At 44.1% G+C, this 20,233-nt stretch overlaps 1 protein-coding gene across 2 annotated transcripts; it reads right to left on the minus strand.

Annotated features, from left to right (window-relative positions):
• Positions 1–8,465: 8,465 nt before the first annotated feature.
• G6PC1 (glucose-6-phosphatase catalytic subunit 1) lies at positions 8,466–19,463 on the minus strand. 2 transcript variants are annotated; one of them, XM_007177724.2, is made up of 5 exons: positions 19,097–19,463; positions 17,092–17,201; positions 14,045–14,150; positions 13,296–13,411; positions 8,466–11,681 (listed from the first exon to the last, which is right to left on the minus strand). In XM_007177724.2, exons 1-5 carry the CDS (start codon positions 19,324–19,326, stop codon positions 11,170–11,172), a joined length of 1,074 nt encoding a protein of 357 aa, XP_007177786.2. In that variant the 5' UTR covers positions 19,327–19,463; the 3' UTR covers positions 8,466–11,169. The 2 variants fall into 2 exon arrangements, with proteins under 2 accessions (XP_007177786.2, XP_057393005.1); XM_057537022.1 differs by lacking the exon at positions 19,097–19,463 and adding an exon at positions 18,774–19,090.
• Between the last annotated feature and the right edge of the window lie 770 nt (positions 19,464–20,233).

The raw sequence follows: 20,233 nt of genomic DNA on the forward strand, positions 1-20,233 counted from the left end.
GAGCACAGCAGGTAGATAATCGTAATATAAATCAACCAGTGGGCTTTGTTTTGCCCCTGCAGTAGAAACACAAGAGGCAACATCTTCATAGTTCTGTGCCAAGGCCTGGGAAAATATGAACTCTGGCATCAGAAGTCTTTGCTCTAGAATCTAGAGACACCAAGAGCTGCAGAAAAGACATGCTGGGTATTAAAACCTGTTTGGAATCAGACCCCTGGCAGATCAATACTCAGATCTTGCTGAGGGCTCACCAATAACCAGGCAAGTGGCGGGGACTTATTTTTTTAACAGGGAGAGAGGAGAAAATTAGATTTCAGAGGCCAGAATGTATGAGACATGCCAAAGAAACATTTACCAAAAAGTAACACAGACTCTTCAATTACTATTTACAGACTCAGGCCTACAGTAGACTCCCACTTCTTTTTTTAAAAACTAGGAATGCAAGAGTTCAGAATAGGAAACTGGACAGTCATAGCAAGAAACTAAGAGGACATTAAATCAAGGCGCTGTAAACAACAGGAAGGCGATGGATAGATGTTTGTGGCAAGTTCAGGGGCGTATAGAGTATTTTTTTAATAATATATCTTGGGTATGAGTTAATTTTTAACAACTAGAAAACAAGGAAACACGTTCACTGGAATGAATTGTTATTAGTTAAAGTTTACACATCATTTTTAAAAATTTTTTATTTTATTTATTTATTTATTTTTGGCTGTGTTGGTTCTTCATTGCTGTGTGTGGGCTTTCTCTAGTTGTGGCGAGTGGGGGCTACTCTTCATTGCGGTGCGCAGGCTTCTCATTGCAGTGGCTTCTCTTGTTGTGGAGCAGGGGCTGTAGGCGCAAGGGCTCAGTAGTTGTGGCTTGCAGGCTCTAGATTGCAGGCTCAGTAGTTGTGGCACACGGGCTTAGTTGCTCTGTGGCATGTGGGATCTTCCTGGACCAGGGCTCGAACCTGTGTCCCCTGCATTGGCAGGCAGATTCTTAACCACTGCACCACCAGGGAAGCCCTACACATCATTTAAAGTCATTTTTTCTAGTGAAGTTTTACCTTATCATCATCCGAAGGCTATTTGGCCTGGGGTGGATTTTTTTCTTTCTCAGCCTTAACTTGGGCAGTAAGACACAATCAAATTTGGATTTTTTTTTTCCATCAGCCACTAACAGAAATTAAAACAGGAGTTTGTACGAACACTATTGGACACTGAATTTTGTAGCGATGAGACATCAAAGTATCCCATCTCTTCTACCTTCTCCAAAGAAGCCAAGTCCAAGATCAGCAGAGTTAAGCGCCCGTGTTATGCAGTGTGTCTTAACCAAGTTCTTTGTTCATCTAAGAATGTGTTTTGTTTTACTCATTCCTCTCCCTGGTGATTTAACAACAATGTTAAGTACATCCAGAGCCTTTGGGGCCGGGGTGGGGTTTGTCTCCCAAACTCTTGCAATTGGTGGCTCCCTGCCAAGACACCACCCCTCTTTCTGGCTGAAACTCTCAACCCGTCTACACATTTTATCCTGTGTTTAATGATGCCCATATCTATGGATACCTAGGAAGACATTCAACTTCAGGGTGTCTACAGAAGTCCTGGAGTCAAGAGTAGTTTTACTTATAGGAACCCAGTTGCAACGACTCCTGTTACTTTCACAAGTTGACCTCGCTGGAGGGAAAGGTTTTAGAGTTTAGAGTGATAAATCTCCCACCTCGAACAGAAATGAAAGAGGGGCTGCCTGGCACACCAGAATGACCCCTTGGCACAGAGGTACTCTGACGCTGAGTTGAAAAACATTCACTGGAGGAAAGTTCTTTCAAGTAAACTGTGATTGAGCCGCTTCTTCTCTGGTTTGTCATAGTGTTTCTCAATCCTGGCGTTATTAACATTTGGGGCGGAATAATTCTTTGTTGGGTGGGGGGAGAGGGGAGCTGTGCATTGTAGGATGTTTACAGCCTGTGTGGCTTCTACGTAGTAGATGCCAGTAGCACCCCCTCCAGTTATGACAACCAAAAACGTCTCCAGGTATCGTCAAATGTCACCTGGGAGGCAAAATCACATCCAGTGGAGAACTATTGGTTGATTAGATATTTTGTGCGGACATGATGGTATTTGGGCAATAGTGTGAGATTCTCCCCCATCTCTGAAAAGAATGGAACATTCCAACTTCATCTACTCTGCCCTTGGCTTCCCAGCTGGCTCAGCCCAAAATAAAACTTGTTTTCATTCTTGACTCTTCCTCTCATCAAGCTCTTCTCCAACACTTTTTTTAAAAAGTTAATCTGTTTATTTATTGGCTGTGTTGGGTCTTCGTTGCTCCACGCAGTCTTTCTCTAGTTGCCGAGAGCGGGGGCCACTCTTCCCGGCGGTGCGCGGGCTTCTCTTGTTGCGGAGCACGGGCTCTAGGCTTGCAGGCTCAGTAGTTGTGGCCTGTGGGCTCTAGAGCACAGGCTCAGTAGTTGTGGCACACGGGCTTCACTGCTCCGCAGCAATGTGGGATCCTCCTGGACCACGGCTCAAACCCGTGTCCCCTTCATTGACAGGCGGATTCTTAACCACTGCGCCACCAGCGAAGTCCCTCCAACGCTTTCTTATTCTTCCTCAAATCCATTTCCCCCAGTTAATCTTCCTCAAGGATTGAGTATTATAGGCATTCCTCCCCCCAAAAACCTGTAACTACTTGGAAACCTTGAGCTCTTTCAGGTGAGAGAGCCCAAAGTGAGCAGAATCCTCCCCAGGTCTTTTGTTTTTCTTAAAATGGATTGAGTTCAGCAACCCCCTGCAACTTGAGGAATTAACTCACCAGTCTGACAGTTATTATGTTTGGGGTCACTTGTCCTTTGGAATTTCTTAGAAGCATATCACGCAGCTGTGTGGAGCTTTGTAGGTAGGAAACGAGAAAGGGCAGAGTTCTGGAGATAACTCTTTGGCGGCCACTGTAAGTAGGGAGGCTGCTGACGAAGCTTGGGGAGGCAGATAAAAGCCTGGAGCTGCAGCGTCAGCCTTTGCTGAATCAGCGCTGATACCTGTCAAGAGCCTCACCTAAGGCTCCCCAGAGCAAGGCAGCCCTTTGGAGGCTCTAATGCAGTGGCCATAGTGGTTTCACAGCAGTCTATAGGGAGACGCGATGCCATTGTCATTTCATTGCAGTCATCGTGTGGGACAAAATGGACTGGTAAGGAGGGCATTGGTAGTCTAAAGACATTGAGGCGGGCTGGGACCTGAGACCCTTTGCTGCAGTGCTACAATGCTTGCACCTGGACAAACGTCTCTTTGAGCAACAAAATACAAGGAAACTGTAAGGGACTAAAAAAGCTGCGTGCATGTTGCAGTTGGGGCAAATTCTGGACAACAAGATATAAAAGATACAAAAAGTCCAAGAAAACCCAACTGCCACTTCTGAAGAGCGGGGAGCAAAAACAGGGTGTCAGGGGCAAAAGCAGGGTACTGGGCATGACCCCTGTACTCAATACCACCAAAGGGGTGGGCAAACACCTAAGCTGCCCCTCTGGCCCGACCCCTGGAAACATCCCTACCCCTCATCCCATATAAGGAACCAGCTCTCCCCTCCTCCGGGAGTGAGCAAGGGAAACTGTTACTTGTTTTCACTCCCCTCTGCTGCAGCTGGGGCCCCAGTAAAGCCTTGCCTGAATTTCTTGTCTCGCCTCTAGTCAATTTCTATTGCTTGGGGAAGGCCAAGAACATGGTCGGTAACAACATGATCAAAATAAACAAAAATAATTTATGCCACTTGGACTTCTAAGTTAGTGAAGCCAAATCACACTTGTACAAAAGCTCACTTAAGTTCATTACTAGGGTGGATCAAGTAGGGATCAGTGGCAGGGTTGCCTGTGGGGTGGGGTTGAAGGAGGAGATTAGAGAGAAAGACAGAGGAGCAAAGATGGAATTTTGGTGGCAGTCCTCGGCTAAAGAGTCCAAAATGGTTCACCATGGAGGAGAAGGAATTAGATTTTCATTCTTTTTGCTCTGGAGAGAAGAACTGCAGCTTTTGAAGACTGGAATCCCCAATTCTGTGATGGCACGGAATGAGAGAAGTCTGGCCAGCCTTCAGATGTTGAAGTGCAGTTGAGCTGATCGGAAGGCAATGAGCATGGAATGTGAAGATCAAAAGAAGAAAGCCAGAAGACAGCAGAAAAGAAAACATTGAAAATTTGCTGACTGGAAAAATACTCTCATGCTAAAAAAACCCCAAACCCCATAAAAACATCAAGTCGTTTCATGTTGTTGTCGTTACACTCCTGCCCTGGAAAGATTTACGAAAGCAAAGGAAGAGAGAAGCACATAACATAATTAGGAACAGGCTACCTAGAACACAGTTATTCTAGCTGTGGCTTAATTTGGTTAACAGACTCTGGTCCTGGTTCAAATAAGCTGGCTCTGCTATTCACTTATGTCTTTCACTTCTGTGTCAACAGCTGCCTGTTGACCCCGCTGCCCAGGTAAATGCCAGAGTCAGGCAAAGGGGAGATAGTTCTCTGCTAAGAATCAGGAGACCTGAGGACAGGTTACTCATGTGACTTAAAAGAGCTATTTTACCTCTCTAGGTCTTCATTTTTGTATCTATGAAATGAAAAAAAATTTTTTTGAATAGAATTAATAGTGAACAACTTAAAAAAAAAAAGGGCCAATTCAGGAAAAAGAAAAAATATTAAAAGCTTTATTCTTTTTATTAAGAAGCCAGCAACCCAGAGGCAGCTTTTTTATCTTTCACTCTGAAATTAGATTTTGGACTTTGGGTTGCCCATCATTGGACTAGACTATTGCTAGTTTCTCTTCCAGATAAATTAGGTTCTTGGTTCCCTAATGGAAGTAACTTTTATTGACTGCTACTCATACTGTTTCTAGTCAGTTCTTTCCTTAACAACATCATCAGAAGGCTCTTTGGCCAGAGTGTTTTCTATTCTCAAGAGGCTCTTGAAAAACTCTTGGATACAAATTATATTCTGCTATTTGATTTACACATATAGGCCTTAAAGGCATCTGTCTTAGTTTGGCAATTACTACAGAGTGAAATCAATAAACATTAACAATTTAGCAGCTAACGTAATGATTTTCAGAAAACAACTCAGCAAAGTTTGACAAGTTACAAACAACTAGTCAATTGATAAGGACTGGAACTTCAACTATCCAGGTGTGTCTTCAAATGAAATGCTCTTGGAGCAATAAGGCCATTGCCAACGAAAGAAGGAGGCTCCCACTGATATTTCTTCATGTAAATCTAATCGCCTGATCAATCTTGCTTTGAAACTCTTCCAAAGCAAAGAATTAGACAAAATTTTGATATAGGGTATGATCCTAGGAAACCAAAAGAGATGGCAAAACCAAAAACACTGTAAAACTTTTCCTTCCTAACCCCTTGGGAAAACAGTTTGGTAGTTCCTTAAAAGTTTCTAGTAACTTTTTCTAGTTTCTGCTAGTTTCTTAAACATAGAGTTACCATTTGACCCCGCAGTTCCACAACTAGGGATATACTGAAGAGAAATGAAATCATGCATCTACATGAAAACTTGTACGCAAGTGTTCCTAGCAGTATTGTTCATAATAGCCCCAATGTGGGAACAATCCAAATATCCATCAACTAATGAATGGATAAACAAAATTTATCCGTACAAAGAAATATTGTTTGGCCATAAGAAGAAATGAAGTACTAATACATGTTACAACATACATGAACCTTGAAAACATCATAAGTGAAAGAAGCCAGACCCAAAAGGTTACATGTCGTGTGATTCCATTCATATGAAATGTCTAGAATAGGCAGATCTATGAGTCAGAAAATAGATTAGTGGTGGCCGAGGGCTGGGTGGGTTGGGGTGAAATGGAGGTGACTTCTAATGAGTGTGGGGTTTCTTTACGGAGTGAGAAAGAATGTTCTAAAATCGATTTGTGGTAATGGTTGTACAGTTCTCTGAATATGCTAAAAACCATTGAACTGTTCACTTTATTATTTTTTTTAAGATTTTTTTTTGATGTGGACCATTTTTTTAAAGTCATTATTGAATTTGTTACAATATTGCTCCTGTTTTATGTTTTGGTTCTTTGGCCTCGAGGCATGTGGGATCTTAGCTCCCCAACCAGGGATCAAACCTGCACCCCACCCCCGGAATTGGAAGGCAAAATCTTAACCACTGTACCACCAGGGAAGTCCCTGGACTGTTCACTTTAAATAAGTGAATTGTACAGTATGTGAATTATATCTCAATAAAATTGTTATAAATTTTTTAAGCTATTATAAGTTTTGTTAAAAAAAGCAAAAACAAAAATTTTATGCCCTTGGTTTCTCTGCAGTGAAGCAGCATTGGCCCAGGCAGCAGACGGTGCATTTCCTTTTATTTTTTTAAAAATAAATTTATTTATTTATTTATTTACTTTTGGCTGCGTTGGGTCTTCGTTGCTGCGTGGGGCTTTCTATAGTTGCGGGGAGCAGGGGCTACTCTTCATTGCGGTGCACGGACTTCTCATTACAGTGGCTTCCCTTGTTGCAGAGCACGGGCTCTAGGCGAATGGGCTTCAGTAGTTGTGGCCCGTGGGCTCTAGAGCACAGGCTCAGTAGTTGTGGCACATGGGCTTAGTTGCTCCACGGTATGTGGGATCTTCTTGGACCAGGGCTCGAACCTGTGTCTCCTGCATTGGCAGGCAGATTCTTAACCACTGCGCCACCAGGGAAGTCCCAGAAGTTGCATTTTCTTAATGGGTCTGTTTTCCTAGGGCAATAATACAGTTGTATAGTGTGTGTGTGTGTGTGTGTGTGTGTGTGTGTGTGTGTGTGTCATCCTCAAACCTATTTCCCTAAAACGGATAGACTGCTAGACCAATCTATCAAATTGTGCTATAATATAACATGGACCTTGGTTTAAAACGGTCATTGGTCACTTAAACTTACTTCCATCCTGAGGATTCACAAGTCATTTCTAAAGCAAACATACATCTGTAACTTGGGGAAAAGATCTGTGTTCAAAATGTGCTAATACATTGGCTATATTACAAATTGATCATGGCCTGACACTCTGCTCGGCTTTACCCATCACAACTTCTTAGCCCTTAGGGCTGTCCATTTCTAGACTTTGCCTGTCCCAGTGAAAGGTAGCAGTCCTGTATTTGTGGAGTCTCTGATCTAAATAATCTTCCACGGTGTCTCTTTACTTTCTACTCCTGTATATGGCTTTATACCAAAAGTTCTTTGTGGTAATTCTACCTTCTTGTGCTATCTCGATTGTAGAAGTAAGTTACTTACTGTCTGACCCAGACAGGCTGAGCATGGCTTTTAAGCTCTTTCTTGAAAGAAAGAAAAGAAATAGCTAAGGTTGTTTTAGACACTGCTGTTAATCTAACATGGTCATGCCTGTTCCAATAGTTAGTTTATGAAATTAACTTTGAAATACGGTATCTTCATACTTAGAAACAAATACTAGCTCGCTGGGAGGATCACTCTGTGTGTGTTTTTTTTTTAATTGGAGTATAATTGCTTTACAGTGTTGTGTTAGTTTCTGCTGTAGGATGAAGTGAATCCCCTCTTGGACCTCCCTCCCTCCCCTGCCCCCTTCCCACACCTCTAGGTCATCACAGAGCACCGAGCTGAGCTCCCTGTGCTATACAGCAGGTTCCCACTAGCTATCTATTTTACACATGGTAGTGTATTTATGTCAAACCTAATCTCCCAATTCATCCCACCCTCCCCTTCCCCACTGTGTCCACACGTCCATTCTCTACATCTGTGTTTCTATTCCTGCCCTGCAAATAGTTTCATCTATACCATTTTTCTAGATTCCACATATATGCATTAACACACATTATTTGGGGACTTCCCTGGTGGCACAGTGGTTAAGAATCTGCCTGCCAATGCAGGGAACACAGGTTCGATCCCTGGTCCGGGAAGATCCCACATGCCGTGGAGCAACGAAGCCCGCGTGCCACAACTACTGAGCCTGCACTCTAGAGCCCAAGAGCCACAACTACCGAGCACATGTGCCGCAACCACTGAAGCCCGCATGCCTAGATCCTGCGCTCCACAACAAGAGAAACCACCGCAATGAGAAGCACGTGCACCACAACAAAGAGTAGCCCCTGCTTGCTGCAACTAGAGAAAGCCCGCGCACGGCAAGAAGACCCAACACAGCCAAAAATTGGAAAAACAACAACAATGGTATTTGTCCTTTGGCCACAAGAAATCAAAATCTCTGTGGTCTGAATGAAGAGTTGTATCTGGTATTGGAAGGATGGTTTGATGCAGCCATTAGTCTTACTGGCATCTGTGGGGTAGAGGATAGAGGATGAACTTGGAGTCAGACTGCCTAGCTCTTAAACTGGTTCCTTCATTCTGGGCAAGATACCTAATCCTTCCGTGCCTATTCATATGTAATGTGAACATAAATTCTAACACCCACCTCACAGAAACCTTGGGAGAATTAATGGAGTTCACTGTATAAATAAATAAAATACTTAGAACAGAGCCTGGTATATATTAAGCACAAATTTCATCTTTTATTATGTGTCTTTATTAACCTCACCAACTGCTTGGGGGCAGGGACATTATTTACTTTCTGCCAGAATCCTATTGCAAGGAACCTGGACTTGGTCCCTGAGGGCAAATAAATCATCCAGGATGGAGGCCATGCCCAAGCAGTGGGGTTCAATTCAGACAGAACAAGACCATTTCCCTTCATTCTTGGTGAGACCATTAGTGTCTCGGAGGGGCCTGGTACCACCCCGGAAGAAATAAAATTCCGTAGGAGGACTCAACTTTCCCTAAAGATTCACATCCCAAAGTTCTGAAGCGAATGATCAGACTCACTCTCAGTAGATCCAGAGATATGCCGATGAGTCAAGGATTCTGGAGGTGGGACCCTGCACCCAGGATGAAATAAATCCTGCAGAAATACTTTCAGTAGCTCCCTTGAGCAGCCCTCGGTGCTATCACTTGCCCTGTTCAGATTTTCTTTAACTATAACCCAAAACCTTGCTGACACTGGGTTACTGGATTCCACAGTCTGCTCAGTTTTTTTTTTGGCCAGGACCAGGGATTGAACCTGTGCCCCTTGAAGTGCAAGTGCAGAGTCCTAACCACTGGACCTCCAGGGAATTCCCTGCTCAGTCTTGTTCTGCTGCTATGACTTACATTCCCTGATTGCTTAGTTTGGTAATGATCTTGCCTGTCTGCCCTCAAGTTGCAGTTTTGTAACAGGAGAGAGCCAATCCTGACTCCATGTTGGATCTGTTTCTTTTATTTTAACCTTTGTTTCCGGTTGCTTTTGTTCATTAAAAGGTTACTGTCTATGCACAGTGGCCTGCCTTAGGGAACCGTGTCCCCTCTGCTTGAATGTTAAACCAAAGTGCCTTTGTTCAGGGAAACATCCTGATCCTGTCCACCTGTGGATGGCAGCAAGAAAGAAGAAATTAACATGTCCCCTCCCCAAGGCTGGCCATTCCAAGGGACATTCGCAAACCTTATGGCCTTTTTACTTTACTTCCTCATCTCCTCCTCCTCTGTTCTATAAAAGAAACTGGCATCCAAACCCTGATAAGATGGTTTTTTTGGAGACATTAGTCTGCCATCTTCTCTGTCTGCCAGCTTTCCAAATAAACTTGTATTCCTTGCCTCAGCACCTCGTCTCCCGATTTATTGGTCTGTCGTGCAGCAAGCAGAGAGAGCTTGGACTCGGTAACAGTTTGATTTCATAGAGCAACTCATGCTGCACTGTGGTCTGGTAAATATTGTTCAGCCTTGGCCAACTAGAATACGATATTGTGACTATGTTGATATGCTCGACTCTACCTGTGCCCCTGTAGACACTTTATAAGTCTCCGCAGCCCTACTGGGACTCCTGGGCAACCAAAGACAAAACACCTTCCTTTTGCAAAAAGAAAACATAAGTATATAGAAACCAAATTATCTGTTTAGGGAAATAGAGAAAGAGCTAGAAATTTAGCTAAGCCAGAATTAGAACCTTCAGAACACATTGCCTCTAAAATATAGTAATCAACAAGACTTCATTCTTAAGTAAAATGTTTTAATAAAATACTGCACGTATATATTTCTCTTTGCAAAGATGTTATGACCAGGATGGTTGGTGTGAACGATACTATATGGTAAGCTATATAATTAGTAGAAAAAACAAGGACTTTCAAATAAATAGGTTGCAACATTTTTTTTAAAGGACATATTCTGCAAATCAGTTGAGACTAGAGAATAGGCAAAGAGGAGGAGTTGGCTTTTCCTCCAATGATGCACTCTTGATTGGCTTGGGATAGAGAAAGGAGTCATATTTACCTCCAGGAATTAAAAGTAACATTGGAGTGACCTTCTGGAGAGAGAAATCCTGGCCCTCTCCTTGCCATTTTGCCCAAGATTTCAGAGCTTAACTGAAACATACAAAAGCACCACTATAGAGTCACTTTTAGGCATCTGAGGATCCAGCAGGGTGGGTGTGGAATCAGTGGAAAATTCTGGGGAAAGCAGAGCTGGGCTAATAAGGAGAAAGATCGAATGTTATGGAGGACAAGCTGACTTTGCCTGAATATTCTGACATAGTACAATATCCAGATCACTGCAGCCATTCAGAAATCCCAGTAAATACAATGACCATGGATATATAATAGAAAAATACAAGAAGCAGAATTACTCCACTAAGGACCTATTCATTGTACTTTAAGTTGGTCCCCCACCGTTGACAACCCTTTACCTAAAGATTCGTATATAATCAAAGCCATTAAGATATTGTTTGACATACAATTTGCGTGATATGCAAGATATTTAAAAATCCTCCTTAATCAATCCTTCTTTCCCTATCAAATCCACTGCTCCTTTCTCCTTTTCTGGGTAAGGATGAGCATGAGTGGAAAATTCAGTGTGATCCCCAGCCTGGCGTTATGAGCTGGCCCTCCCAAGAAGTCTTGCTTTTGTATATTGGACAAAAGAGTAAGTATATCTTTGTGGAAAAAAATCCAGAACGACCCAACCTCCAATAAGGCTTTCTCAAATAGCCTTGTTAGCTTTTCAAAAAAACATCACCCAATGCAATTAGAATTGCAAAGGGGGAAGGGGGTGTCGCCTGAGCTGACTCTATAGTACCTCTGGCCTCACAATGGGCTGGCAGAAGGCCCTAGCCACCTTCAATCCTTGGTGCAGTCATCGACTTGTAAATTCTGAAGACTCCACATCCCCTTACAAAGTCTTCTTGTTCGGCTGGCCCAGGACCTGGGCCAGGCAGTAGGGGATGAGACTGACAGACGCCAGGGGCACTGCCGCACTCTTGCAGAAGGACAGGACATAGAAGATCAGCTCGATTTGGGATGGGGGTTTCAAAGAGTCAAAGAGATGCAGGAGGACGAGGGAGACCACAATGCAGCTGAGGCGGAACGGGAACCATTTGCTAAGCTTGCCTTTGCAGCTCTCCCTGTACATGCTGGAGTTGAGAGCCAGACCCAGGCCAAAGAGTGTCCCCAGGTTCTTGAGGAGGCTGGCAAAGGGCGTAGTGTCAATGTGGACCCATTCTGGCCGCTCACACCTTCGCTTGGCTTTCTCTAGGGTCCACAGGAGGTCGACCCCCAGCCCCTTTAGCAGCAGGTAAAATCCAATGGCAAAACTGAACAGGAAGAAGGTAATGAGAAAATATTTCTTGAGACTGGCGTTGTAGATGCTCCGGATGTGGCGGAAAGTCTCAGCAACCGCAATGCCTGAGCGGAAGAAAGAATGACCGTGAGAACTGTGGAAGACGCTGGCCCTTCAGCTAGAGGTCAGTTTGGAGCAATGGGTGACATGCCATCCACCCCACCATTGTGGAGTTAAATCACAGATGCCAGATTAGAGGGTCGTTTGGTTTCTTCCCATATGTGATTACAGCCTGTCCTCAGCCACAGATTCTTTCAGATGGAAGAGTCATGTCACATACTTCCTCCCTCCACATGCAAGTTTCCTCTGTGTGTGTGTGTGTGTGTGTGTGTGTGTGTGTGTGTGTGTGTGTGTGGTCCTCCTGTCTCTACTTGAATACCCTCAGGGATGGAGAGCTCACTCCCACTCAGGGAGCCCATTTCATCTTTGCATGGATTTGATCATTAGACAGTTCTTCCTTGTGCTGAGCTAAATAAAACCTCTCTCCTTCTAATGATGTCTATTGGTCTCAGTTTTTTCCGCAGGCGTTAATAAGTGGTAAATCTAGAGCCTCTGTCAGCACATTTAAAGATATTTATTCTCAGCGGTGAGGGATAAATTAGGAGGTTGGGATTAACATATACACACTATATAAAATAGATAACCAACAAGGACCTACTCTATAGCACAGGGAACTATACTCAATATTTTATAATAACCTATAAGGGAAAAGAATCTGAAAATGAATATATATATATGTGTATGTGTATATATATAGGTATATATACCTGTATATATATCTGAATTACTGTGCTGTACACCTGAAACTAACATGATATTGTAAATCAACTATACTTCAATTAAAAAAATAATAAACTGGGGGAAAAAAAGAAGAGGCTAAGACAGATTGGGAACTCAAAAAATAAAATAAAGAAAGATAGTTATTCTCCTCTCTAACTTAAACATTCCCGGGTCTTTCATGTAACATGGATTTCCAGGCTCTTTCTCAAACATGGAACCCCGTGCTAAATGCTGTGTTAATTTCGTGGTTGCCATGAAGCCATTATTTCCCTTGTTCTCAACATGCTTCTGTGAATGCTGCCGTGCTCTGCTTTTTCAGGTCTCCAGGGGAAAAATTCTACATTTTCCTTAAGGTATTATATTCTAGAGCTTCCCACAAAGTCAAGAAATTCTTTCTTACACTTAACCAAAGTCTTTTCTGCCCCTTATTAACTGGATCCAAGAAAACAAAATATTCAAAATTCAGAACCTATAATAAAGACCAGCTGTGGGTATCTGTTAGGTTTGCAAATGAATTTATTTAAATAAAGAGCTTTCCAAGGACATGGTGTTAATTTGTTAAATTTGGTAGCTTTTCTTAAGACTAAACTAGGGGCCACTTCCAGCTGAAGACCAGTAAGAAATAAAGAATGTAAATATCTTGGAGATTTCAAGCGAATTCAACTGGGTAAGTTAATTTTCTGTATTGCCATGTTTCTGGAACATACTTAATTGTGTACATCTGGGCACTCCTATAGAAATGAGTCATTTCAAATTGCTCACCCTTGACTTTCAACCCACTGAAATGCTAATAGCATTGATTATACACAGAACATGGCAGGAATGCTGGGATTTTGTCCTGATGAGGGAGGAATGGTATAGGTGGGGAGATGGAGGGAGGGAGCCAGAGTAGCTGGTACCTGACAAGACTCCAGCAACAACTTGATGGGGAAAATGAGCAGCAAGGTAGATTCGTGAAAGACAGACGTTCAGCTGCACTGCCCAGAATCCCAACCACAAAATGATGTTCAAGCACCTGCAATGGAAGAAGCAGCCATAAGAGAACCCATATATAGATCCTTCAGCAAAGAGAACAGCCTCAGCAGGAATGTTGGAGCCTGGCAAACTCAGGTTTCATCAGTGGAATTTTTGTAAATTGAAGACTGTACTCAAAATTCAAAGATAACCATGGCAAGTGGTGAACCCCTGTGTATGTGAACTTTAACCTCCCTATTTTATGTTTCATAATTAAGGATTTGCACAGTGTCTGCATATCCAGAATTCCCCATAGAAGGAATGTCTTCTGCTTCTTTGTTTATTTTAACTTGGACGGGGCATCTCAATTGTTGGTACAGAAATGGGTTTTTGTTTAAAGCCTGTTTCTAGCTCACTAGCTGATCTCGAGAAACCCCTCTGCTATGCTAGGCCTTTTTTACTGATCTCTAAAATTAGGTGTTGCCCATTCACAACATTCATTAAGTGGGTCCCTTCCAGCCCTAACATTCTGTGACTCTAATATTCACTCTCAGCAGAAATGCCACAACTCTTATCAGTACCAACCTAAGTCATGGGGTGGGCTGGGGGCATGTGAAGAAGAGCAAGTGGTGTGTCAGCTGCAGAGAGCCACCTCCTGCCCTCCACCACCCACAACCCAGAGCTGAGTTCTTACCGAAATCCGTAGGTTGGCTTTTTCTTTCCCCGAAAGATAGAGAGGGTGGATGTGACCATCACATAGTATACACCTGCCGTACCCATGGCATGGCCAGAGGGACTCCCTAAAGGATAAGAAAGAGATGAATGAATGAACCAAAGGTTAAAAGTCTCCATCTGGGAGATTGCTAGGGGGCATCATCTATCCATCCAACCATCCATCTATCCATCCATCCATCTGTCCATCTTTCCATCCATCCATCCTCCCTTCCATCCATCCAACCATCCATCCTTCCATCCATCCATCTTTCCATCCATCCATTCATCCATCTATCCCTCCATCCATCTATCTTTCCATTCAGGAAATTTAATGGAAAAGCTACAAGGTGGTGAAGTAGAAGGACCCTGGGCTCACCTCCTCTCATGAGCACACAAAAATCACAACTAACTGCTGAACAACTACTGATGGAAAAGACTGAAACCTATCTTTCCATCCACCCATCCATCCTTTCATCCATCTACCCATCCTGCCATCCATTCATTTATCCATGTAGTCATTTATTTAACAAATATCTATTGAGCTCCTACTACGTGCCCAGCACCATGCTAGGCTTTGGGAGTACAGTGGTGAGCAAAGTCAGAGAAGGTCATAGCTCTTGTGGTTATATACAATCTAGAGATTACACAAAGAATCAGCATGCTGGGTATACAATCGCAAACAGATTTGCCTTCCATTACCTCTCTTCCACTCTCTTTGCTCAGTCTGCTCCAGCCATGCTGGCCTCATGGCTCTCCTTTAAACACACTCCCACTTCAGTGTCCCTGTGATGTTGGCCTTTCTAACCAGACACCTCTTCCTTCAGAAATTTACTGGCTAATTCCCTTGCCTCTTTCAAGTTTTTGCTCAGATCTCATCTTCTCAATGAGTCCTACCCTGACCACCTTATTTAATACTGCATTCAATTCCCATTCCTGATTCTTCTTCCCTGAAAGACGGAGGGTCCTGAGATGTGCCGCTCAGATCCCCTTCTGGACTGAAGAGTTTATTTCCCATTTCTCTTGTTGAGAGTGTGGTTGCAGACGGCCCTCAGCTCTCAGACTTCCCTGGAAGTCTTGCCCTGGGCTGAAAAGAGCTGTCTTGATCACAGCTACCCTCTCCCTGGGGGGAGCCTGCACCCAATCACTGGTCTCTATTGGGGTATAAGGGCCTGGTCTCCTTGAATCAATTCCGAGCTCCTATGGGGTTGGCTGAGACTGAATCGCAACTAGGTTTCTTCTGCCCAGGTGGCTTCTGTCCCTTTCTTCTATGAATGCTGCTCCCTAGAGTAGCTTACCTCCTGCATGCTGATCTCCATCTGAGTCTGCTTTCCAGGGAACCGTATAGGTAAAGCCTTGCCTTTCTTTCTTCCTCCTCCTCCTTCTTCTTCCTCTAATATCCTAAATATTTTACTTGTGTATTATGATTTTTTTTTTATAACACACACACACACACACACACACACACACACACACCCCATTCAAATTTAAGCTCCACAAGAGGGGGATCTTTTTTTTTTTTGCCACACTGCATGGCTTGCAGGATCTTAGTTCCCTGACCAGGAGTTGAACCCAGGCCACTACAGTGAAGGCACCGAGTCCTAACCACTGGACCACCAGGGAGTTCCCACGGGTAGGGATCTTTGTCTGTTTTATTCACTGAGGCATTTCGAGTACCTAGAACAGTGTTTGGCGCAGGTGCTAGATAAATAACATTTTTAAAAATTATTTATTTATTTATTTATTTATGGCTGTGTTGGGTCTTTGTTTCTGTGTGAGGGCTTTCTCTAGTTGTGGCAAGTGGGGGCCACTCTTCACCGCGGTGCGCGGGCCTCTCACTATCGCGGCCTCTCTTGTTGCGGAGCACAGGCTCCAGACGCGCAGGCTCAGTAATTGTGGCTCACGGGCCTAGTTGCTCCGCGGCATGTGGGATCTTCCCAGACCAGGGCTCGAACCCGTGTCCCCTGCATTGGCAGGCAGATTCTCAACCACTGCGCCACCAGGGAAGCCCAATAAATAACATTTGAATGAATGGATATGCTCTGAAGTGAATCAAGGATTTGTGAGAACAAATAACTAAGGGCCATGCCCTAGTCTGGGGGTCAGTGATAGGGTCTCTGAGGAAGGGACACTAACACTGAGACCTACGGGTGAGCAATGGGGTTGAGTATTCCTTTCCTTACTGAAAAATAGAATCTATCATGAGGCTGAAAAACGCCTGTCTGTGTGTACCTAGTAAAATACAGACAGGGTGTGGGATTGGACAGTCAGCTCGGGAGGCCACATCTCGTGGGCCAGGCCTCTGGGAAGGACAGCCCGGGGCCCAGGCCTCTACCATGTTCCCTTCCCTGGACAAAGGGCCACAGCGCAGTTATTCTCCCGAGCCCTTTGCCTGTGAGGGAGCCCTTGCCTTTCTGGACTAGCAATTTCGGTTCTAGAAAACATTAGGCAGATTTCCAAAGTGGCAGTCATGGGCTATTTAGGAATGCCTTGCTTAAGTGAATTCAAATGGAGTTGTACTGGACTTCCTTGGTGGTGCACTGGTTAAGAATCCGCCTGCCAATGCAGGGGACATGGGTTCGAGCCCTGGTCCGGGAAGATCCCACATGTTGCAGGGCAACTAAGCCCATGCGCCACAGCTACTAAGCCTGTGCTCTAGAGCCTGCAAGCCACAACTACGGAGCCCGTGTGCCACAACTACTGAGCCCGCGCGCCTAGAGCCTGTGCTCCGCAACAAGAGAAGCCACCGCAATGAGAAGCCCACGCACCGCAACGAAGAGTAGCTCCTGCTCGCCACAACTAGAGGAAACCTGTGCGCAGCAACAAAGACCCAACGCAGCCAAAAATAAATAAATAAAATAAAATAAAATAAATGGAGTTGTACCAAATCCAAGACCATGACCAAAGTTTGCAAGAGTGGCTCTGCTCATGTCCCCTTCAAAGACAGCTTCATCCAGAACATTGTTACCAGGTGTCCACTGTGAGCAAGGTCCACCCAGTTTCTGTCTGGACAAGGGCTGTGACTCTCACCTGGGCCGGTCTCACAGGTGACCGGGAACTGCTTTATCAGCGGCACGGAGGTGTTGCTGTAGTAGTTGGTGTCCAGGACCCACCAGTATGGGCGCTGTCCAAAGAGAATCCTGTGAGAAAGCAGAACCGATATCTGGAGTTACTGAAGGAACACTTTGTCCCAACGCCACACCTTCGAGAAGAGAGAGTGGCTCAAGGAGAAGACCCATGTGATCCTACACAGAACACTGGTATCACGGGCACCTCCAAGAAGGGGAACTGGATGGCTGGAGAGGGGCGAGGGAGGGAGACTTTTATGGTGCACCCATTATATAACTTTTGAATTTTGCACTATTTGAAGGTATTATTTATTCAAACATAAATAAATAAATCCAATATCCTCAAAGCCGTATTAACGGCAACTATGTGACTTTTTTTTTTTAACCCCAAGAAGAATTTGTCCTGGCAGGATGCATAGGAACTACAGTTTGCAACTTGGGCTTGCATATTCTACGGGTTCTCTTTCTGCTGGCCTCCAGAGTCTTGGGTTTCTTCCGGACACCAGAGAATGAGCCCCAGCCCCAAAGACAAGCCCCACCAGGAGATGTGGTCTCTGTTTCCATCAGAATCACTCTCTGTAAGGACATACATAGCTTCAGGGGCTTGTTCTGTATCCTCTCAGCTTTGAAACAGAATATCTCAGACAAACCGCTTTCCCTTTCAAAGCATGTTTTTCATTGTGGAAACAGGTGTGAAGGGTTGGTCAGGATGCCTCCTGTGCCCTGCGGTGGAGGAAGAGTGATTTCTCACTAAAATTAGCCACTAACTCTGACCTCTACCAACTCAGAGAAAATCCATGGTTCTTTACATGAAATTAGATGTTTGGAATAACATTTTATCTTTTTATTTTTTAGAGTTATGCTATTGAATACCAGAAGTTACAGACAAAGTCGATTTTTCAACAGGAATTTCAGAATCCCATCAATACGCCTTGGGCTTCTGAGCCCAATAACAATGTTCTTTCCTACCCTAAAGGACTTTTCTTGTTTATGGCCAAAGAAAATTAGAGCTAGAAGAGATCTTAAGAATCACTTGCCAGTGAACAAAGATAATTTTAGGGATGGTAAAGATCTTAGAGGGCAGCTGGTCCAACCTCTTCAGTTTCTAGACGAGGCAATAGAGGCCAAACAAGTAATGTGTTAAGAGTCATCCGGTACTGGCTAACAAATGTAAAATATTCAGGATTTTTGCAAGCTGGACCCAACGGTAGCTTGAAAGTGGGATAACATACACAGTAGAAACTGGCAAATACTAAAATCAGGGCTTTTTACCCCCAAGAGTCAGTTTACCAACACTGGATATAACATAGTTCGTAAGAGCCTTGCCTCTGAAACCAGCCTGCCTGGGCTTCAATCCTGCCTCCGACACCACCTGTGTTTTTCTAGTCGTTTAACTCAGTGCCTTAAAGTGTTTAGCACATGGCCTGGCACATACTACGTGTTCAACAAATGTTAATAACTGTACTAATAAGGTCCCAGAGATAATCTAAGTTTACAGATTATAAAACAGAAACTCAGAGAGTTGCTACAAGTTGTCCAGGACATACAGCTGGTAGGTGGTTGAACAAGAGAGTTCCCTGGATTACTTCTCATGACCCCACACAACAAGTTTTGAAATTGCCTATGTGTTTCCTTTCTTCATACCTCGTTTTTCTTCCTTCGTACATCTATCTTTGTGTCACCTGTGCTGTTTCAAAGTAATAACACGGTGTTTCTTTGCTTATAGCCTATAATTCACAAGGTCCAGCTGGCCTTCCATCCATATGAAATAGCCTTTCCTGTATCTTCAGCTCAGTGACAGGGTTTTCTCTGTCTTCCCTCATTCTGTAGAGGACCAAAGTCAGGAGGGGAGCAACCTGTGGCTTCTTGAATAACATGGAGAAGGCAACTTCTGATGGACAGACATTTCCAGAGAGAATGTCAGCCTCTTTCCTTGCCGAGCTCCTCTTTGTCTGGCTCTTACTCACCACTTAAAGACGAGGTTGAGCCAGTCTCCAATCACAGCTACCCAGAGGAGTTTGATGCCCACAGCTTCTCGAAGATGGAACCAGATGGGGAAGAGGACGTAAAAGGCATTCCTGAGGTCTGCAATCACGGACACCAAGATGAACCAATCCTGGGAGTTCTGGTAATTCACCTGGAGGTAGCGCGTTGACTGGATCCCAAAGTCATGCAGAGCATTCATTCCCTCCTCCATCCTCACTCAGGAAGCCTTCGGCTGTGCCCTTGCAGTTATTTCAGACTTGGTGGTGATTGCTCTGCTATCAGCCTGTGCCTTGCCTCTGTTTTATACACTCTGTATCCAGCCTGCAGGTCAACCCAACCCTGATCTTTGGACTCAGAAACCACTTTTGTCTAAAATCTATTGATCAAAGGTGCATCACCAGTAGGTTGATGCAAACATGTTCAGCGTGATTTACGTAAAATAGAAAAACAGGCACACAAAAACAGCCTGATCGTCCATGGGCTGGCACAGCCAATTATTAACTTTGGCATTGTTGCTTGACAGTGCAATGGGCTGCCCTCCTGGTTCCGAAACCCGGCCAGAGACACAGGACAGAGTCTAAATCTGCCATGGTTCTTGCAAAGATGCCTGATTTCCTAAGTGTGCAACTGCACTTATTTTGGAACAAAGAAAAGTCTTGGTGCTCTAGCTATTCAACTTTTAAATTATTAATTTTAAAATATAGTAAGTTCTATTGTACTGGGAACTGTCATGTTGCTGGGCATTTCTTAACTGCATTAGGGTCTAGGAAATGCCTCTGATTTGCGAGATCAAACCCTCTTCACAGTATTGGCTCTGTATCTCTTAGGGCCAGAAAATAATCATCTTTGAATGCACTGATTAATTTTTTTTGTTTTTTTTGGCAGTGCCACGTGGCTTGTGGGATCTTAGTTCCCCGACCAGGGGTCGAACCTGTGCCCCCTGCCGTGGCAGCGCAGAGCGCTAACCACTGGACAGCCAGGGAAGTCCCCCTTTGGGGTTTTAACACATAAGTTTAAGCAACAGAGTGAATGCATGTTCATGCAAAAACAATATGATGAATATGTGGTTCTAAATAAAAACACCAGCAAACTGGGGACTGGGGACTCTGGAAAGGGCT

The sequence above is a fragment of the Balaenoptera acutorostrata genome, chromosome 20 (assembly GCF_949987535.1).
Source record: "Balaenoptera acutorostrata chromosome 20, mBalAcu1.1, whole genome shotgun sequence".
NCBI lineage: Eukaryota > Metazoa > Chordata > Mammalia > Artiodactyla > Balaenopteridae > Balaenoptera > Balaenoptera acutorostrata.

Bases quoted from the DNA above. Each gene is read 5' to 3' on its own strand.
- G6PC1 (XM_007177724.2), bottom strand. From the start codon at position 19,326: ATGGAGGAGGGAATGAATGCTCTGCATGACTTTGGGATCCAGTCAACG. The intron at 17,202-19,096 runs GTGAGTAAGAGC...GCTTTCTCACAG, and splicing joins CTCAACCTCGTCTTTAAGTG to GATTCTCTTTGGACAGCGCC. The intron at 13,412-14,044 runs GTAAGAACTCAG...CTTCCATTGCAG, and splicing joins AAGCCAACCTACGGATTTCG to GTGCTTGAACATCATTTTGT.